Source organism: Alexandromys fortis, unplaced genomic scaffold (genome assembly GCF_014885135.2).
Source record: "Alexandromys fortis isolate MF-2015 unplaced genomic scaffold, M_Fortis_MF-2015_v1.1 scaffold_29, whole genome shotgun sequence".
Lineage (NCBI taxonomy): Eukaryota > Metazoa > Chordata > Mammalia > Rodentia > Cricetidae > Alexandromys > Alexandromys fortis.
The window spans coordinates 4,130,618-4,156,523 of record NW_026067891.1 but is presented as its reverse complement, the minus strand read 5'-3'; the positions used below and the strand labels follow the sequence as shown (position 1 = coordinate 4,156,523).

The 25,906-nt window shown below is 40.4% G+C and overlaps 1 protein-coding gene across 10 annotated transcripts in view; it reads left to right on the top strand.

Moving 5' to 3' along the window:
• The first annotated feature begins 1,108 nt into the window (after positions 1-1,108).
• Meiob (meiosis specific with OB-fold) overlaps positions 1,109-25,906 on the top strand; it is a 31,068-nt gene continuing 6,270 nt past the window's right edge. Inside the window, exons 1-12 of one of the 10 annotated variants that reach the window (XM_050122444.1) lie at positions 1,109-1,301; positions 6,255-6,332; positions 9,570-9,627; positions 11,253-11,384; positions 13,008-13,080; positions 16,489-16,684; positions 19,007-19,107; positions 20,047-20,099; positions 20,187-20,282; positions 23,166-23,249; positions 24,025-24,123; positions 25,314-25,467. In XM_050122444.1, the coding sequence (XP_049978401.1) occupies positions 6,264-6,332; positions 9,570-9,627; positions 11,253-11,384; positions 13,008-13,080; positions 16,489-16,684; positions 19,007-19,107; positions 20,047-20,099; positions 20,187-20,282; positions 23,166-23,249; positions 24,025-24,123; positions 25,314-25,467 (1,115 nt within the window). In that variant the 5' untranslated portion in view covers positions 1,109-1,301; positions 6,255-6,263. Of the gene's footprint in view, positions 1,337-4,002; positions 4,086-6,254; positions 6,333-9,569; positions 11,385-13,007; positions 13,081-14,735; positions 15,228-16,488; positions 16,685-19,006; positions 19,108-20,046; positions 20,100-20,186; positions 20,283-23,165; positions 23,250-24,024; positions 24,124-25,313; positions 25,468-25,906 lie in introns of those variants that run through there. The other 9 variants (XM_050122307.1, XM_050122377.1, XM_050122526.1 and 6 more) reach the window with 9 other exon arrangements.

Below are 25,906 nucleotides of genomic sequence, written 5' to 3'. Positions count from 1 at the left end.
GCATGAGAGATTCATTCCATTTTTTTTTTTTTTTTTTTTTTTTTTTTTTTTTTTTTTAAAGGTTTCCATGAGCAGCCCAGGCTGGCCTGAAAACATGACAAGCGAACTTCCTACCTCAGCCTCTGCAGTGCTGGGATTTCAGGCCTGTACCACCGCTCTGGGCACCATAGCTCATTTAAAACACAGAGGTAGCCAATCATTGATTAGGTTCTCTGAAGTCCACTTCTGAGCACACAGTGCATTTATATACATTTCTATACATATGTATATATACATATATAGGGTGTTGGGGTGAAATAATATCCTGCTTGTGAGATGAACGCAAGAGTATTACCTATTTTAAACCAGGCGTAGTGACGCATGTCTTTAATCACAGCACTCGGGAGTCAGAGGCAGGAGGATTTCTGTGAGTTCGAAGTCAGCCTGGTCTATAGAGTGAGTTCCAGGACAGCCAGGGCCACATAGTGAGACCCTGTCTCAATGTTCCCCTGCCCTCCCTGTAAAAATTATTATTTATTTTATGTAATACTGTGATATTTCCAAATACTATTGAGTATTCTACATAATACTGTTTGTGCACCTTCTGATGTACGGGCATGTGGTAACCACGTACACTCCCTTAATAATAGCACCTGGCCATCTCCTCTTCCACAACCCTACCGGTTTTTATACCCGTGTCTCCCTTCAGTTCACTCTCTGCTTTAAATTTCACTTCAGGTAATTTAACGCCTGCATAGAGACGTCTGCAACTCTGAGACATTTAGAAAGATTGCTCAGTCGGAACAGCCTGGGACACCAGTCCAGATTCCAATCATAGAACTGAGGCAAACGTCTTGTTCGCTTCCTTAGCGATTTCCTTTTTCACTTTCATCTGTACGTGGGAACGTCTCCTGCCCTGTAGTGACCGCAGTGCCTAAGGCCGACTTGCCCTCCGCCACCCAAGTCCGAAAGAAGTTCTCCAGTCCCAGGAAGTGACAGCGCCACTTGGATTTGTGCGTGGCCGCTTGTAAACACGGGTACGGTGCTAGAGGGCGGCGGGGGCGGGGCCAGCGCGCGGAGGGGCGGAGCCAGCGCGGGTGGGCGGGGTCTCGTCTAACGGTCGCTGACTCCAGGTGGTTCGCCCAGTCCGCTGTGTGGAGTCGCAGCTCGCGACGGGCGCCAGGCGGAACCCCGCGTCCGGTGAGCCGCGGCTCAGCAGGCCCGCTCTCGGCCCGCTCTGGTGTCGGCCCGCTCTGGTGTCTGTTCGGCGGCGCGAGACCTCGCTCCAGTTCTGTGAGGAAACCAGCGCCTGGGTCCCGAAGGTTCGCAGCGGAGCGCGCAGACCTCGGCCTGTCAGGTGCCTGCCAGTCGGGGCTCTTCATTCAGGCGTCTTTCCCCCGACGTGGTGCTCCCTCCCTCTCAGTTCTCCTCTAGTCAGGTTCCTCCCAGCCGCTCCATTTCCTGTCAGTGTCTCCCTGTCAGGGTCTGAGGATGTCCCTGTCCCGAGTCATCTGGTCTCTTGAGGTCAGGTTCCCTCCAGTCAGGTGACTCACGTGTGGAGGTGCGTTCTCCCCAGGTCCTCACCCTGTCAGGTCCCAGGTCAAGACCTAATCTCAGAGACAGGCTTTTGTAACTTTTTAATTTTTTTGGCCCCATATGGTGGTACATATTTGGATGCTTGCTCCCCAGTTAGTGGAATTGACTGAGAAACACTAGGGTAGGGATATGGCGTAGTTGGAGGAGGTGTGCCACTGGGAATGGGCTCTCCCTTTCTGCCCTGCTACCTGAGGATCAGGATGTAAACTCTCAACTCCATGCTTGCCTGCTGCCATCTTTCCTGCCATGATGAGAACGGACTTGGAAGGATATAACAAGAAATGGGAGTGGCTTCCTTTTGGCAGATCCTGCCAAGATATCCACTATGCAAACGTGCCGCCAGCAAGAGCTGGCGCAAGAGGTTTATTGGGGGAGGGGGAGGAAAAGTGTGGCATGGTGGCCTGGTGGCCAACAACTTAAAGAGTGTTTGGAAGAAAGGAAACTGTTTTCTTTTCTTTTTTAAAAAATATTTATTTATTTATTATGTATACAATGTTCTGTTTGTGTGTATGCCTGCAAGCCAGAAGAGGGCACCAGACCTCATTACAGATGGTTGTGAGCCACCATGTGGTTGCTGGGAATTGAACTCAGGACCTTTGGAAGAGCAGGCAATGCCCTTAACCACTGAGCCATCTCTCCAGCCCCCTTATTATTACTATTATTTTGTTTTTTGGAGACAGAATTTCTCTGTAGCTTTGGAGTCTGTCCTTGAACTTGCTCCGTAGACCAGGCTGGCCTTGAACTCACAGCGATCTACCTGCCTCTGCCTCCCAAGTGCTGGAATTAAAGGCGTGAGCCACCACCATGCAGACACAAGCTGATTTTCCTGCTTATACTTCCCAAGTATTGATATCAAAGGTGCACACTGATATGATCATCTAAAAAGGAAAAGAAATGTTAGCAATGAGAAAGTGCAGGGGAATGGATTCTCTGGTGGGAAATTCTGCAGTAGCTCCAGGGCATCAGTGTGAAACCTAGCTTTCAGCCTGGTGGACCGCATGATCCTGAAAAGAATAGCAGTGCATGTGGGCATAAACTGACATGTACTTGCATGCACACAGAAACTTCTTTGGGCTCACCAGCATCATAAATTCAGCAAAGTTCTTTCTCATTTCCACTCTACTTCTCTGCTCACAGTTTGTTTATTTAAGGCCCAGATATGAAGCCAACTTAGTAAATTTCTCAAAATTTAACTATAGCCTCAAAATTAGAAAATCATTGAGCTGGGGCTGGAGAGATGGCTCAGCGGTTAAGAGCATTGCCTGCTCTTCCAAAGGTCCTGAGTTCAATTCCCAGCAACCACATGGTGGCTCACAACCATCTGTAATGAGGTCTGGCACCCTCTTCTGGCCTGCATGCATATATGCAGACAGAATATTGTATACATAATAAATAAATATTAAAAAAAGAAAGAAAATCATTGAGCTGTCATCCTCAGATGACCTGTCAGCTAAACACATCAGAACAAGTGACTTGCTGTGTTTCATTTTCATCAGGGTTAACAGAATCCTCCTATTTTACACCAGAGTAAAAGCACCAAGCAATAGAGCATTCTCTGGAGGAAGAAAGAGTGGCACAAAGAGTTCTGGCCAGGTCATACCATAAACAAAAGACCAGGAAGGTCCTGGAGAAATTGGCCCAGATTAGACCAGCGCTCATCTTTCTAAAGCTGGAGGTGGGCTGGAGAGCTCAGGAAGGGCCATTTGGGAGACCTCGGTGGAAGCTGTCAGAGATAGTTGTAGTGTTCTGTCTCTTGTGGAGGGATAGCCTCCTATCAATCACCAGTGGCATTGCTCCACTGTAATCTTAAGCTGGCAGAATCCTACACCGTAACTTCTTTCTTTCCATCCTCACTAAGGACCTAGGTCAGTGGTCCTGAGGCTTTGCTCTTAAAATGACAATTCTTGCCCTATACTTTTATTGTTCCTCCCTGAGACACCTGAGTGGGTTCAGGGAGTGGTTCTGGTGACCATCCTGTAGGTATAGCTCTTAATCTGATTCTTGACCTGAATCACATATCATACAATGCACACATGAACAAATAAGAGAATAGATTACGGTGTTATCATATGTGAGGACTGATTATGCCTTGGTGGCACTGGAGTTGGAGAAGAGGAGGCATTATAACCAAGTGTGGTGACACATACCTTTAATCTCAGATGCAGGAGGATCAAGAGTTCAAGACTGTGACCTCATATAGTGATTTCAAGGCCAACCTGAGTTACCTAAGTCCCTGTCTCAAAAACCTAAAAGAATACAAAGTTATAAATATAAGTTGATGGTAAATTATATGATATCTGAACTTATGTATTTAACTCTTAAATTTTTATTCATCAAAGCACTCATGATGTGGGAGTGATTTCTTAATAATAAAGAAACTGCCTCGGCCCTCATAGGACAGAAAATTAGGTAGGCGGAGTAGACAGAAGAGAATGCTGGGAAAAAGAAGCTTAGTGAAGAGTCGCCATGATTCTCCCTCTCCAGACAGACGCAGGTTAAGATCCTCCCTGGTAAGCCAGCTCGTGGGCTACACAGAATATTAGAAATGGGTTAGAACAATATGTAAGAGCTAGCCAAGAAGAAGCTGGAACTAGCTGGGCTAGGCAGTGTTTGAAAGAATACAGTTTCCGTGTAATTATTTCGGGCATAAGCTAGCCATGTGGGCGGCCGGGTGCCGGGGACGCAGCCCCGCCGTCCTTATTTCAACACACTCAGGTAGTGAAGTAAGTGGTTCTTTTTTTGTGGATGATGAGGAAACTAATGTTACAATACATGACCACAAAATAGTGGTGCTGGGATGCAAAATCATTTTTTTTTTCAAGATATGGTTTCTCTTTGGCTTTGGGGCCTGTCCTGGAACTAGCTCTTGTAGACCAGTCTGGCCTCAAATTCACAGAGATCCACCTGCCTCTCCCGAGGATTCAAAGCATGTGCCACCACGGCACGGCCATTTTTGAGACAGGTTCTCTCTTGGTAGCCTTGGCTGTCCTGAAGTTCAGTATGTAGAGCAGGATCCACCTGCTTCTGCCTCCCAGGTGCTGGGATTAAAGACATGCACCCCCACAACTAGCCTTATTATTTTTTGAGACAGAACTTCATGTCACCCAGGCTGGCCTTGTAGTTGCTATGTATCAGATAGAGGATGTACCTGAGCTCCTGACCATTCTCCTACTTTACAAATGTGTGCCATTATGCCCAGTTTTTTTTAAAGATTTATCTTTATTTTATGTGTATGGGTGTTTTGCCTACTTGTGTGTCTGTGCACCACCTGTGTGCAGTGCTTGTAGAGGCCAGAAGAAGACATTTGACTCCCTAAAACTGAAGTTCTAGATGGTTGTTAGATGGTAGTCACGTGGGTGATGGAACCAAACTTGGGTCCTCTGGAAAAGCAGCAAATGCTCTCAACTGCTGAGCCATCTCTTTAGTTCCACCCCTAACTTAAATATTTTTATTTCTTTTTATTTTATATATCTAAGTGTTTTGCTGTGTGTGTGTATGCACACACATGTATAGTACATTCATGGTATCTGTCAAGGCCAGAAGAGGGAGTCATATCCTCTAGACCTGGTATCATGGATGTTTTTAAGCCAGGACGTCTTATTGAGCAGCAAGTGCTGTTAACAGCTGATTCATCACCTTTCCAGTCCCTGTGCCTGGCTATTTTGTTGTTGCTTTGTTTCTTTTTGAGACAGGTTCTCCCTCTGTCTTTCACAGACTGGCCTGGACTTCACAGTGTAGCCCAGTGGATCTTAGATTCATGGTAATCCTCCTATTCTAGATAGACTTCCAAGTGGTGGGGTTAAAGATAAGAGCAACCACACAGAGTTTGAACATGTTTTCTTTTCTTTTTAAAATTTAAAATGACATCTTGTGTAGTGAAGTAGGATGTGGTCTCCATAGCACAGGTGCTGTGGTCAGAGGACAACCTACTGTAATTGACTTTCTCCTTCCACTGTATGGGCCCCTTTCACCATATGGGGTCCTAAGAATAGAATTCAGTTATCAGGCTGGGGAGCAAACCCCTCTACCAAACAAGCCATTCAATGGTCCTATCATCGTTGTCATCATTATCGTGTGTGTGTGTGTGTGTGTGTGTGTGTGTGTGTGTGTGTGTGTGTGTGTGAGAGAGAGAGAGAGAGAGAGAGAGAGAGAGAGAGAGAGAGAGAGAGAGAAGTGCATATGTGAAGGTCAGAGAACAACTTTTCTGGAAACTTCTAGGTGGTTTTCCTATCTCAGGCTCCCATCTTGCCAAGGACTGCTGGGATTGCAGATGGCTTCTTTACATGGGTTCCAGAGATGTAACTCAGTTGTCAGGCTTGTGCAGTGCTTTATCCAAGGAGCCATCTCACCATTTCACCAGCCTTTGGACCTACTTTCTACGGGTTAAATCTGAATTAGTTACATCTCACAATTATACAAAATTTGCCAGTGGCTAATATCTTAGTGCTCCTTAGCTAATTTTAAGTTTTGCATTTTTTGTTTTTTTTGTTTTTCAAGATAGGGTTTCTCTGACTGTCCTGGTACTCACTCTGTAGGCCAGGCTGGCCTCAAACTCTCAGAGATCCACCTGCCTCTGCTTCCTGAGTTCTGGGATTAAAGGCATGTGTCACCATTACCTTTTTAACAATTTGTGTTTAATGTTTAATTTGTAAATACAAATTATATTTTCTAAAACACAGATTTAAAGCATGGCAAATTCCTTTGCATCGAAGAACTTCACTGCACTTTCAGATTTGCATCCAAATATGGCTAATCTGGTAGGTTTTCACTATTATACTAATGTTCAAGTATTTGCTCATGAAATGTTATGTGGCAACATTACATTATATCACCATTACTGATTCACTGGACATGTTTGTATAATTGACAAGTACCTAGATACTCATTGAGTTAGTATAATTGTTAGAAATTAAATACTCCTAAGCTTTGTATTTATCTCAGCTAAATGCAAATTAAAATTTCTTTTATCTATAGAGTAGTAGATACAGGGTTATAGATATGACTAGCAATTGTTTAAAGTGATGGCTGAGTGGGTAAATGTATTTATGTTAAGCTGAGTACTTGAGTTTAATCCCCAGAACACAAAAAGTGGAAGGAGAGCACTGATTTCTACAGGTTGTCCTCTGACCTACATATATTCACCACACATATGTGTGTATATATACACGCATACACACTATGCAAATGTAATAGTCTTGTATTATTTTACTAATAAAATGAAAAAATAAATTCTCAAATTTACCATTGTAAAATTAAACTATTTTCATTTAACAGTAGAAATTCTCTAAGAAAATTATTAAAATTTATATAGTTTATGTATTTGCAAACATGCTGCTTTGACTTTTTTTGAGATTGGATCTTACCAGGTGTCCCTAGCTAGCCTGGAACTCACTATGTACACCAGATTAGCCTTATAGAGATCTGTTTGCCTCTACTTCCAGAATGCTGGTACTGAAGTTATGCATCACCACACCCAGCAATTTTTATGACTTTTGATGTGAAATTTTGGAGTAAAGAGTTCTAGCATACTGAGGCTTATTTAAGTAAAATCTGAATTGATAAAATGAAGCACTTATTATAAAATAATTACAAAATTACCACATTCTTGTTTTCTGAGCAGGTGGTGTGTGTGTGTAAAGACCACTATGCTGCTGTGGAAAGTCCTTCTGTATATGTGTTGCTTTTAAATAAAGAAATTGCTTTGGCCTGTGATAGGGCAGAGTAGAGCTAAGCAGGAAAACTAAACTGAATGCTGGGAGAAAGAAGGCGGAGTCAATGAGACGCTATGTAGCCTCAAGTGGAGAAAGCTGCCAGCTGCCAGCTGGAACCTTGCCAGTAAACCACGAGCTTCGTGGTAAAATATAATAGAAATGGGTTAATTTAAGATATAAGAGCTAGCTAGAAATATGCTTAAGCTATTGGCCAAACAGTATTGTAATTAATATAGTTTCAGTGTGATTATTTTGAGTCTGGGCAGACGGGAAACGAACGAGCAGCCTCCCCTGACACTAGGCTGTCCTTAAAAAACTTTCCATTGTTCTTCCTGCCTCAGCCTCTGTGAATGCTGGGATTACAGGTGTGAACCATCAGGTCTGACTTCCAAGCAGTATGCTCTTTACCTGGCTTTTGCAAGTCAGATTCCTTAAAATTAATAAACTTACATGTAACTTTAATACTTTGCAATGCAAAGTTTATTGATGTAAAAAAACTTGTTACAATTTCCCTTGAAACAAACTATTTGCTAAATGTATTTTTAGCTTTAAATTTTTTTTATTTTTATGTGTATGAATGTTTTGCCTGCATGTATATCTGTGTACCACATGGTGCCCGCAGAGGTCTGAATAGGATATTGAGTATTCTGAAACTGTAGTTACATACAGATGATTGTAAGACACCATGTAGGTGCTGGGAATTGAACCCCCAGGTCCTCTGGAAATGCAGCAAATGCACTTACCCACTGAGCCAACTCTCCAGCCCCAATTAGAAAGTTTTATTCATGTTTTTATTTGTATGTTTCTCAAAAAAATCAGTAAGATGTGCATGTGTATGGATTTAAGAAATAATATTAATGTGTATGAATGTAATCAGATGACCAACAGTTCAACTGGAATGTGATAATTTTAAAGTTTTGAGTGTATTTGGCTTATTTTTGTTTTATGTGTATGGATGTTTTTGCCTGAATATATGTCTTTGTACCACATTCATGCAGTGCCTAAGGAGGCCAGAAGAAGGGATCAGATCTTCTGGAACTGGAATTAGTTACAAACTGTTGTTAGCTACCATGTGGGTGCTGGGAATGGAGCCCATGTCTTCTTCTTCAAGACAACATGTGCTCTTCACGGCTGATTATCTCTCCAGCCCTCTGACTGTATTTTTTTTTTTGTTTTTTTCTATGTAGCCCTGGCTGTCTTAGAACTTGCTTTGTAGACCAGGCTGGCCTCGAACTCACTGAGGTCCTCATGCCTCTGCTTCCCAAGTGCTGGGATTAAAGGCATGCTCCACCGCCACCCAACTCCCTGACTGTATTTTAAATGTCACAAATTATTGCAAGTTTGAAAACAGTTGCTAGGATTCTTCATTAAAGTTTATTTTTTTCCTTTCAGAAAGATACTTTAATTTCTTGTTTGTTTTTCTAGGATACGTTTATTTCTTTTTTGATACTTTTATTTCTTAAAGCATATTTTTAATATTCTCTTTTTTGGCATTCACTGAAGAGAACATTAAAACTTCTTTGGGCGGTTTGAGACAGGGTTTCTTTGTGTAGTCTTAGCTATCCTGGAACATTAAAACTTTTGAGGAGATATTAGTACCTCCAAAATTTAAGGTTTAGAACTTTAAGATTTAAGTTTGCTAGTGGCAATATCTAAGTTTGTTACAGTCTATATTATTGCCCAATATAATTGGAATAAGAAGCTAAGCAGCCAGGCAGTGGTGGCCCATGCCTTTAATCTCAGTACTCAAGAGGCTAAGGCAGGCGGATCTCTGTTAGTTTGAGGCCAGCCTGGTCTATAGAGCAAGTTCCAGGACAGCCAAGGCTACACAGAGAAACCCTGTCTTGGAAAGTAAAATCTAAAAAAGAAAGAAGAGGAGGAGTATGGGAGGGGAGGAGGAGACGCAGCTAAATAGTTTTATGTTAGAAAGCCCTATGCAAAGGAAAGCTTTGAAGACTATGGTAAATTAAATTGCATTATACATGTGTTTTGGATGAATTCAGTAAGGATTGATAGCTCCCTCTAGTGATTGAACATAAAGTAGAAACATTAAGTAAATGATTATATTTGTAATAGCAGTTAACTGTCTCATTACTTTGTACTATTCCTTGGAGAATTGAATATTTATGAAGACTGTTACTTGTGTGTCTGGAATAAATGCATTTAAATATTTCCTAGTCAAAAATGTTTGTTAGCGCTAGTAAAACATAACAAGTCCATGAAATTAAATTTACCATCTACATCTGGGTTTAATATTGTTTTCTATACTCTTTTGTTTTTCAGAAAATAATTGGTATAGTTATTGGGAAAACAGATGTCAAAGGCTTTCCGGACAGAAAAAGCTGAGTTCTATTTAACTCTTTCTTAATTTTTCATTAAGTATGGCTTATGACTGCAGCAAAGTACATTTAACTGACTAAAATTTCTGTTCTATTTAACAGAGCAATGACCAGGCCTTCTACATTTATGGTCATACTTGATTCAAGGCTGTAGATATGAAGACATAATATTTTCAATGATTTAATGTGATATTCTCCAACTATATTTTAAAGGCTTTAGGAAATAGTTAATTGGGCTGGAGAGATGGCTCAGAGGTTAAGAGCATTGCCTGCTCTTCCAAAGGTCCTGAGTTCAATTCCCAGCAACCACATGGTGGCTCACAACCATCTGTGGTGAGATCTGGCACCCTCTTCTGGCCTGCAGGCATACATACAGACAGAATATTGTATACATAATAAATAAATAAATATTTTAAAAAAAGGAAATAGTTAATTAAGTTTATCAATTCGTTAATTTTTAGTTTCATATTACCAGATACAATAGAGTATGAATAAAAGTATGAACTTGAAAATAATAGATTTACTGACCTTAATCACATATGTAGCTCTGGCTGTCCTGGAATTCACTCTGTAGACCAGGCGGTCTTGAACTCAGAGATCTGTCTGCCTCTGCCTTCCAAGTGCTGCAATTAAAGGAGTGCACCACTGTGCATGGCCAATTCAGATACTTCTAATGAGAATGGGTACGATGGACCTGTGGGTCATCTTCACATTGGGTAGAAGATGGCAGAAGGGACCAGGCTGAGAGGACAATGGTCACATGGAATAACAACAGGAGCAACAAAACATTTGGTCTTGGCGGTGAATGTCTGTAATCCCAGCACTTGGAAAGCATCGGCAGATTTAGGTTTTATTTGTTTTTGAATTTTTATTTATTTTATGTGTTTGAGTGTCTTCTCTGTATGTGTCTGGGGCCTGCAGAGTTCAGAAGAGGGTATCTGATGTCCTGGGACTAGGGTTACAGTTATAGTGAGGGTCCTGGGAATTGAACCCAGGGTGTTGGATCCACCTGGAAGTACAGGTGCTTGTGAGCTGCTTGATGTGGGTGTTGAGAACTGAGCCCTTAACTGCTGAGCCATCTCTCTAATCCTGCCTATATTACTTTTTAAATTACCAAAAGCAACAGAGGAAAAAAAATCCTATTCTGAAAAAAAATGACCTTGCTGACCTCTAGTGGTGCTTGAGTTGCATACAAATTGTTTTGAAACAACTATTCAGATATGAATTATGACTCTGGCTAAAGCTTTTCCTTATCTTGTTGTGTCTCACCTATGAAATAATACCCAAGTAGGATTTTGTGAATATAATAGTTGAAAAACGGGCAATAGTGAGATCTAGCTACCATGGCTGCTTATTACACTGTATGTGGAAGCACATGAAAGCATAGTGTGGTATCGAATATTCATTAGGGGATGATCACAAAATCAAGAGGATCACCAAAAGTCCACGACTAGCCTGCTCTACCCTGTCTCACAAACAAAACCAAAACTAAATAAAACAGGGCATATACATAAGAAATAATATTTTCTATCATATGTTTAAACATTTTATCATCATCATTTTGTTAAATAATCATTTGTTCAAAGTCATATTCACCTGAAATATAAAAGCGTTAGTTTTTCCTCAGATATTGGATCAGAAAGATACACTTTCAGTTTCACCATTCGTGATTCACCAGCCCATTTTGTGAATGTATCGTCCTGGGGCAGTGAAGATTACATCAGGCCGCTGTCTGAGAACTTTAAGGTTGGTGAGTGTGGTAAGTAGGCATTATTTTTTGTTTGTTTGGTTTTTGCTTTTTTTTGTTTTTCAGTTTTTTTCAGACAGGGTTTCTCTGTAGCTTTGGAGCCTGTCCCGGAACTCAATCTGTAGACCAGGCTGGCCTCAAACTCACAGAGATTCTCTTGTCTCTGCCTCCCGACTGCTGGGATTAAGGGTGTGTGCCACCACCACCCGGCTTGTATTTTGGTTTTTAAGAGAAAGTTTTTCTGCTCATGGTGGTACACATTTTAAATCCTAGCACTTAGGAGACAGAGACAGATGAATCTCTATGGCCAGCCTAATCTACATAACAAGGTTTAAGCCTGATACTGTTACACAATGAGCTCTTGTCTCAAAAACCCAGCTTGGGTAGGAGTGGAAGGAGAGGGGGAAAAAAAGGGGGAGAAAGAAAGACAGAATGAAACTCCCTAGGTAAATCACTTTGAACAAGTGGCATTCTCTTGCCTCAGCCTCCCAAGTGCTGAGATCACAGCCTATGCTACCATGCTCAGCAGCACTTTAAAAAATAGTCTTCTTACTGTATGATTCTTATGGAAAGTCTGTGACTGAGTGGAGTCAGAAAAGTAAAATACATTTATTCTGATCCTTATCAGAAAAAGTCAGTGTTACAAAGGCATGCTTTCTGATTGTTTCCCTGGTACTTGATAAGTGATACTTTTACTAGATATTTTGCCATCTTTTGTTTATTTCATGTTCCAACTTGCCTCAACCCCACAATTATTATTATAATCATATTCCTTTCTATAGACATATCCTGGGGCCAATAGTTATTTATGCTGTGGCTCTGAGAACAAGATCTTGTTGGGTCTCACCATGAAAGAACGCCCCATTAGTTTTCTGTGAATGTTAAGGAAAGGGGACTAGAATAAAGTATAAGCTTCACTGCTTGATAGATGATAACTTCAGCCTAGACAAACACAAGAAAGCATGTGTTCCAGTTCTCCTTTTTGGGAGAAAAAGAGGAGGAAGAGTGATACAGCAATCAAACTATTCTTTTTCAATGCTGCGTACCAAACACACATTACATATGTCAGTTAAGCAGTGCTCAACTCTATGTACTTAATCATTGGACCATGTATGTTTCAGGGATATGGATAGTCTCTCCTGAGTTGAATAATGTTGTCAAACATGTGAACTATGAAGACAGAGAATTTTGAAATCTTCATCAGCTTAGTACAGCTATAAATATTCCTTGAATGAATGCCAGAATACCCCTGTGAAAAGGGAGGACTTTCTGTATTAAAATGTTATAGGTTGATGGTTGTGAGGATAAATAAAATAAAGGATTGTTTGTGGTTAGATGTGGAGTAAAGGTCAAGTAAACATTTGTTTTATTGAAGGGCATGTTGAAACCAAATCAAATGCTGAATGCAAGAAAAATCAATAAAGTAATATTAGTATAGGCCATCTGTTGGGACTTAAAACACAAAGCCCTGGAAATGTTATCTGATGACATTCTAGGAGTGCTTTTCTAACAGGGACATGAGAAGGTGGCTGTGGAGGATGGAACCCAAGTGTGAGGGTCTTCGTTATGCACACTCAGCTCTGATTAATCTTCTGGTGATTTTGTGATGTTACCATACTTTGCCCTCTGTTTTAGTGATAATTGAAAATCCCCTGATCCAAAGAAAGGAGACAGAAAGAGAAGAAAAGTTCAGCCCTGCAACTCCTAGGTAATATCTGTCCAGCCCAGAGAGCAACAGTCTTTGTGTTAGAATGACAATATTAATAATTTTGGAGAAAACAGAAAACTTCAGAAGTTGCTTTATTTCAATTTGAAAAATGAATTGAATTCTCTCTTAGAATTTTTATCTTTAAATTATAATTTTTATAATCACAAAAGCTAACTTTATATTAATATCTGTGAAGGGTCAAATCAAAAGTCTCTCAAGGCTACCAAAATCCATGGGTGCTTCAGATCCCTTGCACACAGCTTTAACACATTTCCTCTATATCAGAAATCATCTCTACCTACAATACCTAATGTCATATAAGTGCTTTGTGAGTAGTTATTTTCATTTGTATTAGTTGTGTGTTGTATTTTTCTGAAATATTTGATACATGATTATGTGGAGATGTCTATGAATACAGGATTTTCAGATATGAAATATCATGCTTAGATTTGTAAAAACAAGACTCCAGTTACAATAAAACTAAAATATTAGAGGGCTGGAGAGATGGTTTAGCAGTTAAGAGGACCTGCAAAGGACCTGCTTTCACATTAGGCAGCTCGCATCAGCCTGTACTCCAGGGAAACTGATGCCCTCTTCTGGCCTCTGTGAACACCACAAACACACATAAAAACACAGACAAAAGCACATATATACAAATAAAAATAAATCTTAAAAAATCCCTAAACAATAAATGATAAATACTGGAATATATAATACCATATCAGACTCTCATTCTACTCACACACCCATTATCTTAGGCCAGGTTTCCTGGAAGGAGAACCTGAGAGCAAGATTCTTTACAAGTGGCCTATTGAGCGAGGACTCTCAGTAGAACCCTGCAAGGATGGGGTTTGGGGGAACCTGCAGCTGGAACTCAGGAGTATGCCTGTCCCTTAGAGCAGGACCCTACATGGAGGGTCAGAGATTTTGTACCCTGAATTATACATTGCCTGCAGTCCATTCCTCATTAGGCCTTCCAGATAAAGTTGGGGTAGGGAGCTGAGGAAGAAGCCTGACTTCCAAGGTGACTCTGTGCCTGCTAACTCCATGCTGTTCTATAAATGGCTCTCGCTGAGTATGGCTGACTGTGACATGAACATCTGCTCTTCTGACCTCCACTCAAGCCTGTCTCTCTGCAGCCACTGAGAATTTTCCTTTTCATGAACACCTGGACTCACTGCACTAAGATCTGTTCAGCTTTCTTGTCCCTCTACATAGAACAATGCTCCTATCTTCTTGAGTATTTGCTTCTTCGGGTTATCAGTGTCTCAGCTAGACTGTTACCTCATTTGACCCTCTGTTTCATAGAAGCCCCTTCAATAACTCACCAAGACTTTCCTCCCCACTCTTAGAATTGTATCCACAGCTGGGTGGTGGTGGTGCATGCCTTTAATCCTAGCACTTGGGAGGCAGAGGCAGACGGATCTCTGTGAGTTTGAGGCCAGACTGGTCTACAAGAGCTAGTTCCAGGACAGGCTCCAAAGCTACAGAGAAACCCTGTCTCAAAAAGACAAGAAAAAAAAAAGGATTGTATCCACATCACATTCTGAGATGGTTTGATTGTTTTTATGATTCCTGCTCGTATATATGAGCTTCACGAGATTAGGTGTATTTTGCATACTGTTCTCCCCATGCCTAAACTGAAGAAAAGCACATAATTGTAATAGTAAATATGTACGGGAGGTGGGAGGAACATGTTTGGCAGACCCAACAAATGCGAAACCTCTTGGCATATTCCAGAATATCCAGAATAATTAACTTTTAGGTTGAGCAACAGGAAACTGCTGACATTCAACAAAGTTTCACCAAAAATAGCAGTTTCATAGCTGGCATAGGTGGAATACAGAGCTGATGAGGAAAGGGAGAAGCCAAGGTACTTCTCAGATGAAATTCACTTCTCAGGGATGAGTAGGGCTAGAAAGTCTTTATCTGGGAAACAATATCCTATTCTGTAGTTTAGGAAGATAAACTTGATTGTAACATGGAGGGTGAGTCACTAGAGATGAGTCAGGAGAAGTGAGACCGTGAAAAACTAAGAAGGAAGGAGGGACTGGACTAGCATTCTGTGGAGGAGGGCTTGTCAAGACTTGTGGAACTCCAGTACACCATGAGAATTCTGAATGGACTTCACATGTAGCACTACAGAAGTAAGCAGAACAAAGATCTTGACCTCAGGTATTTAGGGAAAGCAATTGGAGTCATAAAAGAAATAATGATGGCTGGCCAGTTAGCGCAATTGATTAGAGAATGGTGTTAATAATGTCCAAGTCGAGGACTCCATATGGGGCTAGAGAGATTGCTCAGTGGTTAAGGGCACTGGTTGCTCTTTCAGAACAACTCAGTTCTCAGAACCCACACTGGGGCTCACAGCCATATAACTCCATTCCAGGGGATCTGATTCCCTCTTCTGAATTCTTCTACTGGTACAAGGCACACATGTAGTACACAGACATATATGCAGGGGAAAATGCACATATAAAATAAATAAGTCTTTAAAAAATGAGACCTCAGGCTTTTATAATCTCAAGCTTTAGAGTATTTTTATATCCTGTTTAAAAGAAAAGGAAACTGCAGCTTCAAGTCTTGGGCAAGGTCCTACAACTAGTATGATTAGAACTCAACCTAGATGTAGGAGGGAGGGCCTTGGACTTTCCACAGGGCAGGATGCCTTGCCCTCTCTTAGGATTGGAGGGGGTAGGGGTGGGAGGGTGTGCGGAGGGAGTGGGAGGAGGGGAAGGAGTAGAAATTTGGATTGGTATTTTTTTAAAAGTAATAAAATAATAATAAAAAAGAAAAAGAAAAAAACCCACAGAAAAAAATCTCAATATATGTTCTTAATTAAAAGAACATTATTACACTGAAGAACTATTTAAAGACTGTTATAAAAACACATTATTTGATGTTTTTTAAGACTAAAGATATAGGAACTGGAGAGATGGCTCAGCCTTTCCTGAGCCCCCAAGTTCAATTCCCAGCACCACGTGGTGACTCATACCATCTGTAACTCCAGCCCCAAGGAGACTGACAATCTCTTCTGGACTTTACAGGCACTATATGCAATAGTGCACAAACATATATTTAGGCAAAACATTCATTTACATAAAATAAAAATTTCACAAAAATTAATAATAGAAATATAGCTTTCTTAATACAGTCTAAATTCCAACAAAAAGTAGTCTACTGTGATCATTTTTTAAACAGGGTCTGATTTTATAACTCAGACTGGGCTGGAATTCCCTACCTATACCTTGGTGGCCTTGAATATGTTAGTCCTTCTGCAAATTAGACCTGCATCCCAAATGCTGGGATTATAAGTGTGGACAACCACACCTAGCTATATAATCTAATGTGAACCAAAGTATTTTTAATTAACAATAATGTGCCAACTTTTTGTATTTTTTTATATAGCAACTGGAAACTACTGCTCAGTGAGAGTCACTCAATGGTAAAAGTTTGTTCCCCTTATGAAGTGGATACCAAGTTACTTTCTTTGATACACTTGCCTGTTAAAGAATCTCGAGATTATTACTCATTGACTGACATTGTTGCAAATGGACACAATCTTGATGGGAGAATTATTAATGTGCTTGCAGCTGTGAGATCGGTAAGTCAGAAAAGCAGTCAATTAAAACCAGCAAAGCTCCCTGCCATGGCAGAGCACTCTGTCTCCTGATTTGTGTTTGGAATGCAGTAAGCACCAGATGGGTCAATATTTCCTCTTTACCTTGGTAGTAAATTGAATTAAGAAAATAATATTTCTCGGGCTGGGCAGTGGTGGCGCACCCCTTTTATCCCAGCACTCAGGAGGCAGAGGCAGGTGGATCTCTGTGAGTTCGAGGCCAGCCTAGTCTACAAGAGCTAGTTCCAGGACAGGCTCCAAAACCACAGAGAAACCCTGTCTCAAAAAAAAAAATTCTCATTATAAGTAAATTAGCATTTCATCAGTGAATCACTAAAAGAATAAAATCATTCAGTATTGTATTTATAAGTGATCCATTAGGTATACAAAAGCTTTGTATACTGGGTTAAACAAAAACACAAATAGAAAGGATAAGCTTATTGACGTGAACAACCATAATGTTCTTTAAACAAGTTGAAGAGTTAGCTGTGTATAGTGTGCTCAGAGTGACTCAGAGGTGGAGGAGGGTGGAGAAGACCTAGACTGCAGTGGGGGCTGTTGAGGCTGGTGCTGGTGAGAAGTAGAAGACAGTGCCCACAGAAGTCAGGAGTATTTTACAACTCCTGTTACATCAGCATCTGTTTCAGTAATTGTGACAAGCTCTGAGTTTAGCAGTTTCAACAGACAAAGGCACTGCAAAAGGTTTAAAGGTGGACCTCAAACGTATACTTTGAAGGACTTGGAGTGTGGCTCTATGCTTCTCCCACCCTCACCCCAAAAAGTAAATCTTCACAAAATATAGCACATGTAGAAAATTGTTGTTTAGGATAGAGAATCTGATACTCTCTATGACAATCTTTAATCAAAATCACTCTCCAGGCCATTTCAGCCAACCCTTAGTTGTTTCCTTGACATCCTCTAATATGATATCATTTGCATATAAAACCTAGAAACAGCTCACCTCACCTCCATGAGCATGGTACCCTCTTGTATGTCATATCACCTTTTTTATGCTCTTTATATTCCTGTTTGACTTCTCAACCCCAAAGACAGTATTTTACCTATTCCCCTTGCTATGGCTGACCTCTCATATCCTCTGGCCTTTGCTTCTTCTGACCTTCTCTTGTAGGTCCTGTTTCATGGAACCTTTGCATTTCTTTTAGATATTTCCCACAGTGCTCACAGTGCCGCTGTGGTAGTGACTTAGGAGAGGATCAAATGGCTAGTCTTCGGGCCTTCACTTGAGGCTACCAGAGATGATGCTCGCTCTCTCTCTCTCTCTCTCTCTCTCTCTCTCTCTCTCTCTCTCTCTCTTTCTGGGGGTATGTTTTGAGAGAGTGTCTCACTATGTACCAGGCTGGCCTTGACGTCACAGAGATTCTCCTGCCTCTGTTTCCTGAGTGCTGTCATTAAAGGTGTGTGCCACCATACCCAGTCACTTGTGTTCTTGTGAAAAACCCTGCTGGTCAGAGTCACAAGACCCTCTGGGTCCACCTCTACTTCTTTGATACATTCCCTGCATTGTGGGCAGAATTGGACATCAAATCATAGTGCTTTTCCTGTGCGTTCCCTCATTTGGTCCTCACATTTTTAACCCCAAGAAGAAGACAAGGGAGGCATCAATATTCAGGAGACTGAGGCCTAGGAAGTTGGAGTGCAAGCTTTCACAACAATTTCATGCCAGACTCTGTGCTAAGCCTTGGGAAGAGACACCCTTTCAAATTTATGTCACAAGCAGGTCTGTCCTGGAGCATTTGTCCTGGAACATTTATTGAGCTTTTTGTTGTTGTTTTGCTTTTTTCAGACAGTTTGTCTCTGTGTAGTCCTAGCTATTCTGGAACTTGCTATGTAGACCAGGCTGGCCTCAAACTCAAAGTTCTCCACCTGCTTCTTCCTCTAAAGTGCTGGGAGTAAAGGTTTGCACCACTACACCCAGGTTTATGTATTCAAGTCAGGATCTTGATGCAGCTCAGGCTGGGCTTGAACTCAACTGCAATCCTACCTCAGACTTCCAAGTGCTGGAGTGATAGTTGTCTTTACCACAGCCGGCTGTCCTAGTATCTTGACAAATAGTTTTTATTTGTTTCACGTTTGAGCACATATGTCTGTATTCTCTCTTCAAAGTGTTCAAATTTACAAGTTCAGCTAAGTACACCTAGTTTAGGCACAAAGTACATGTAGATAATTTGTTAATGATCCTTTCCTTGTTAATATTTAGAATTTCATGGTCAAAAGGAAACTATTTGATTATATTTAAGTACCTCTATATATGTAGGAGAGGAATAATAATTTCCTTCGATTTCTAAGGTTGGAGAGCCAAAATACTTTACAACTTCAGACCGAAGAAAAGGCCAGAGGTGTGAAGTTAAACTCTTTGATGAAACAGAGCCTTCTTTCACAATGACATGGTAATCTCCCATATCTGTCCCTGTGATAGCCTGCTCTTATTACTGAGACAGAAAACTTTCATTTTATAAACAAATGTTGTATCAAGAGGTATCATAATAAGTGATAAGCAATGTTTGAAAAAAAAACTTCTTTCTTGAAGGCTGAGATTTTTCTGTATGCAACCTTAGATGGCATAGAATAACTTAGAGGTACTCCACTGTTACAAATTTTATTATTCTGCTTCATAACAAATAGTTTTTTATTGGGGTCCACTGCTGAGGAGCAAAATCAACCTTTTTGAGATTCACTGGCACCCTGGATAATAGGCTATACTCTATCTAAAGTCCTTCCTAATATCTCTGCCTGCAAGCACCATTACCTATCAAGTCCCCTGAACTATGTATCCATTTGGGAGACACAACTGTAACGGTTAGAAGGCTCAACTTTGAAGATTTTAGATCTTGAATCCTTCAGTTCTAAGTAACCAAGTGCTGGGCAATTAAAGGACTTGTGGAGTAGATGTTAAAGATTAGTATATGCTGAAAGCCAACTTTTTTGCATAGGTGTTAAGTATGTCTTGGGCCTTGGGGATGACTTGGCCAGTAAAGATACTTTCCCAGCAAACCTGGCAACCCAAGTTTGATCCCCAGAGTCCACATAAAGGTGGAAGGAGAAAACAGACTCCATGAGGTTGTCCGCTGACCTCCATGTGTATGTTGTAGCTTGAGTGCACACGTGAGTGTGCATGTGTATACAAATACACATAGTAGTAATAGATTAGAAAATTTAAAGTACAAAGTCTTAACCTCTTTGGTTACCTAGAAATTGCTAACCCCAGTCACTAAGACAGTTTTTGTTTTTTTCTGTTGGGAGGTTCTTTTAAAGGGGGGTGTTAATACATCACAGCCAGATTTTTCTAATGTATTTACTTTGTTTCACTTCCTTTTAAACAAATGCAGTTGGGATAATGAATCCATTCTACTTGCACAGAGCTGGATGGCACGAGAAACAGGTCTTTTAATTTTATGATTGTGTTAAAAATATTTATTATTTTCATCCCTCATATATTAACTTTAAAAATGACTTCTCTCCAAAACAGTAATATTTGCCTCAGATGTAAGAATAAATTTTAACAAATTTCAGAATTGCATGGCAGCCACAGTAATCTCAAAAACCATTATCACAACTAATCCAGGTAAAATACTTTCTGTTTTTCATTCTTTTGGAAGTGATCATGAACATATGCCAATATTTGTACAATGCATTTAAGAATCAAACTGCAGGTTACATTTTATTGAAGATAGCTGAGGAATGTTGAGGTAAGGGGGAGACACATCCCTAATGATTTTCTCTAACCAGGTCCCACCTCCTAATATTTATTTAGCAATGAATTCAACAATAGATGAATGTATTGATGAAGTCAGGGCTCTTAGGAATTAATCACCTCTTAATAATGTCACTATCAAAAAAGAACAAAAAAAAAGAAAGAATAATCTTGGGACTAATCCTGCAACAAATGAGGCTTTGGGGTCATTTTATACACAAATCATGACACAGTATTCACATTTTTGTGGTAAAAACACAAAATACATTATTAGCGTCCTTTAGGAATGCAGCCTGAGGAATTTACTCCTGAGTTTGGTTCCCAGCACCCCTACATCAGGCAGCTCACAAACACCTGCAACTCCAAGGGGATGTTACACTCTCTTCTGACCTCTGTGGGCACCTACACACATATGCTATATCCTGTACAGACACATATATGTACATATAATTAAAAATCTTATTGTTATTTTGAGACAAGGTCTTACTGTGTAGCACTCACTGACCTGGAACTCACAAATTTAATAACTTAATGTAGTATACTATTCTATTATGTGGTTTTATTAGCCATAGACACTATGTTGTACAACACAGTTCTTGAATTTACTTTGTCAAGGGCTTAAATTTAGCAGAATATTTATAAAGATGTTTAAACTTGGCTGGTTGTTTTAAATCAGACATATTTTAATTTCCTGGGCCATACCTACCTACCTTGTAGAAATGGCTTAGATATTTATCACAGATAACATATTACTTTTTCCTTATGATTTTCCTGCCTTGAGAGTATTCATTAGAGTGAGAGAGAATTCTGTCTTCTCTATGGACAGTCTGAGCCATGTTCTTTAAGGTATCCACTGATTTGATTGCTGCAGCCCTCTTAGCAGTTCCTCCCCTTCAATGTCCAGTAGTTCTGTTAGGACTTCAAAAACATTCATTCACCCACCCATTAATTCACAAATACTCATAGAATGCTCTTGGCGGGGGCAGGGAGCAGGTTTGAGACAGGCTTTCTCTGTGAAACAGTCCTGGCTGTCCTGGAACTCAACCTGTGGACCAGGCCGGCCTTGAATTTAGAGATCCTCCTGCCTCTGCCTCCCTAGTGCTGGGATTAAAGGCATGTGCCACCACCACCGGCCATAGAATGCTTTTTATGCACCAATTGTATAGGCAACTTCAATCTTTTTTAGAACAAAATAGGAGACAGTGGAGGATCAGATGGATGTTGGATATTGGAATACACAATGAAAAATTACAACCCTTGTTCATGAGGAATCCACCCTCAATTTGAGAAAGAAAAGTGATAGGACATATATAATGGGAGCAGGAGGAAAAACTCCTCCATCCCAAGAAGTTAGAGAAGTCTGGGTACTGTCAGCACAAGTAGTGGATGTTGGAGGCTGGGGTCTTGGGACTGAAAAGCATTAGAATCCTGTGAAGACCCTTTCAAAGTGATTTTTTTGCCTTATGGCATGCCATCTAACTACTCTTGAGAAAACTCATGCCAGGGCGGTGGTGGCGCACGCCTTTAATCCCAACACTTGGGAGGCAGAGGCAGGCGGATCTTTGTGGGTTCGAGGCTAGCCTGGTCTAGAAGAGCTAGTTCCAGGACAGGAACCAAAAAGCTATGGAGAAACCCTGTCTCAAAAATCAAAAAAAGAAAAAAAGAAAGAAAGAAAGAAAGAAAGAAAGAAAGAAAGAAAGAAAGAAAGAAAGAAAGAAAGAAAGAAAGAAAACTCATTCTTAATTTGAGGGACAAATCTTTAAAAGAACATGAAGAAACATTTTTAGCTGGGTGTTGATGGCGCACGCCTTTAATCCCAGCACTTGGGAGGAAGACGCAGTCAGATCTCTCTGAGTTTCAGGCCAGGCTGGTCTACAGAGTGAGTTCCAGGACAGGCTCTAAAGCTACACAGAGAAACCCTGTCTTGAAAAACAAAACAAAACAAACATTTTTTTTTTACAGCTAGCCAAGGAGCCGGGCCTGGTGGCTCACACATTTAATTCCAGCACTTGAGAGGCAGAGGCAGGCAGCTCTCTGTGATTTTGAAGCCAGCCTTGTCTACATAGTGAGTTCCAGCACAACCTTGATTACATAGTGAGAGCCTGTCTTGAAAGAAAAAAAAAGCAAAAAATAAAACACAAAACCATCACCAACAACAAAAATAAACTAGCCATCATCTTGCATGTCTATAATCCCAACACTGAGGAGTCTGACGTACAAATAATTTGGGTCAGTCTGAGCTACTCATATCTTTCCTTAACACAAACAAACAAATACAATTTTGGGAAGAGGGATTTTTTTGTGTGTGTAGCTTTGACTGTCCTGTAACTTTCTCGAACAGGCTGGCTTCAAACTCACAAAAATTCACCTGCCTCTGCCTCCTGAGTGCTGGGATTAAAATTGTGCATAAGCACTGCCTGGCTAACAAATACAATTTTTAAAAGTAAATAAAAAGGAAAAGAAATGAATATAATATTCAGAAAATCTTTCTGATCATGTCTGGTAACCTAAGTTCATTCTTTGAAACCTGTGTATAAGTAGGATAGGATCGACTTAAAAATATTGTCCTCTTCTACACGAAAGTAGAGGCATGTGCATCCCCCATCCTCTCTCTCTCTCTCTCTCTCTCTCTCTCTCTCTCTCTCTCTCACTAGCAACAAATTAAAACAATTATTTTTAGTTTTATTATTTATGTATGCGAATGCATTGCCTGCATGTATGTATGTGCACCACACGTGTATCTGTTGTTCTCAGATGCCAGAAGATGGCACTGGATCCCCTGGGATTGGAGTTACAGCTGGTGTGAGCCACCATGTGGGTTCCAGGAACCAAACCTGGGTCTGTCTGCAAGAATAGCAAGTCTCTGAGCTATCTGTTGGGGCCCTAAAATTATTTTTAAATTAACAAAATTAATAAAATAACGAAAAATGAACATACAAATAATTTATAATCGTATTACCTAGAAATAATTTTGCCACATCTATTCTTTCAGATAATATTATATATTAATGTTTTTCAGTTTAAAAGACTGAGCAGTGGTGGCACACACCTTTGGGAGGCAAGGGCAGGAGGATCTCTGTGAGTTCAAGGCCAGCCTGGTCTACAGAGTGAGTTCCAGGACAGCCAGAGCTACACAGAAAAACCCTGTCTCAAACAAACAAACAAACAAACAAACAAAAACAAGTCTTTTTTTTTAAATATTTATTTATTTATTATGTATACAATATTCTGTCTGTGTGTATGTCTGCAGGCCAGAAGAGGGCACCAGACCTCATTACAGATGGTTGTGAGCCACCATGTGGTTGCCGGGAATTGAACTCAGGACCTTTGGAAGAGCAGGCAATGCTCTTAACCACTGAGCCATCTCTCCAGCCCCCTCAAAAACAAGTCTTAATACCACATTTTTATAAGGCTGTTCTTTTCACTAGCACAGATACAGCATCTTTTCATGTTCATTCATTTTGCCTTACAGTGTTAATGGCTTAATGATAATTCTATTGGATTATGATCTTATGTGGTATCATGTTTTACAATTAAGTTAATTTTAGATATTTTGTAGTAATTTAAAAGATAATTGTTTGACTTTTTCCTTATTATGCATTTTTAATTTAAGATACACCGGAAGCCAATATCCTTCTGAATTATATAAGAGAAAATAAAGAAACAAATGTGGCTGATGAAATTGACAGTTATTTGAAAGAATCCATAAATGGTAAGTGACCGTCTAGATGAGAAAGAGAGGGTGAGAGAGATGACTTTTCACTCTTGGGGTCATGCATTCTAACTAATTGTTGTTTGCTGAATTATATTCCTAGCTCCTCTTTTGTTTTCTTCTGTTGTAATCTTTTTCTGAGACTGGGTCTCACTATGTAGCCCTGGCTGACCTGTAGCTCACTATGTATACTAGGCTGATATCTGCCTGCCTCTGCCTTCCTAGTGTTGGGATTAAAAGTGTGAGTCATCAAACCTGACATTAAAATTTTTTTTTGTTTTTGTTTTTTTTTGAGACAGGGTTTCTCTGTGGCTTTGGAGCCTGTCCTGGAACTAGCTCTGTAGACCAGGCTGGTCTCGAACTCATAGAGATCCGCCTGCCTCTGCCTCCCAAGTGCTGGGATTAAAGGCGTGCGCCACCATCGCCCGGCTTTGACATTAAAATTTTAAATTTATCTTATATGTATGGGAGTTTTATCTACATATATGTTTGTGTACCATGTGTACTCGTGGAAGCCACAAGAGGGTGTTGAATCCCTTAGAACTGGAGTTACATATGATTGTGAGTAACCATGTAGATATTGAGAACTGAACCTAGGTCTTTTGCAAGAGCAGCTAGTGCTCTTAACCACTGAGTCGTTTCTCCAGCCCCTAATTTTTTAATGGGGGAGCTTATATTAATATTAGCCAGTCTGGGGGCTGAAGAGATGGCTCAGCATTTGAGAGTACTGGCCCCATGAGCCCTGCTTAGTTGATTCTGTGAGCTGATGTCCTTGACCCCTCTGGCTCCTATAATCCTTGTTCCCTCTCTTCTGCAGGGTTCCCAGAGCTCTGCCTATTGTTTGGGTGTATGTCTCTACATCAGCTCCTGGAGGAAGCCTCTCTGATAATGATAATTAGGCTAAACACCAATCTAGAGTTCTGGTGGCTGGAGTGACCTCTCTCTTCTTACCTTTTTAATGCTATCATTTGATAATTAGAAATTCTTCATTCAGTGAAGACTTAATTTCTCATTCCTTTTCTTATTTTGTGATGTTCAAATCCATTATATAGACATGTTTAATATAGCTAATGGAGTGTTGTTCTTAACTTAAATGTCTTCCTTGAATTTTCTTGCTTTTGTATTGGGATGTAAGCCTTTGTTATATTTGAGAACATATATAGAATTTTAATCCTTGTTTTTATTTTTAGTAAACACAATAGTTGATGTCTATACAGTGGAACAGTTAAAAGTAAAAGCTTTGAGAAGTGAAGGAAAAGCTGATCCTTTCTATGGCATCCTCTATGCTTACATTTCTACACTAAACATTGATGATGAAACTACCAAAGTGGTTAGAAATAGATGGTAAGTAGACATTGTTTTTAACAAGTTCATGTTTGTACAAAATAACTACTGTCTATTCTTTGCCCTAACAGTGGTTGTATGAAAGAAGTTTTCATATAAATAAACCATAATTAAAGGTTCCCATGACAAAATATGTTCTGTGCTGGATAGTTTTATGTCAACTTGACACAAGTCAGAGTTATCTGAAAGGAGAGAACTTTGATTGAAATGGCCTGTGGAAGGTGGCTGTGGGAGAGGGGGAACATGGGGAACAGAGTATCAGGAAGCAAGGGGGCTCATGGGGGAGGCAGCTAGGTCCTCGGCGGCTCAGTATCTGGAACAAATAAATAAAAGTTTTAAAGTAGGGGCTGGAGAGATGGCTCAGTGGTTAAGAACACTGGCTGTTCTTCCAGAGGACCTGGGTTCAATTCCCAGCACCCACATGACAGCTAACAACTGT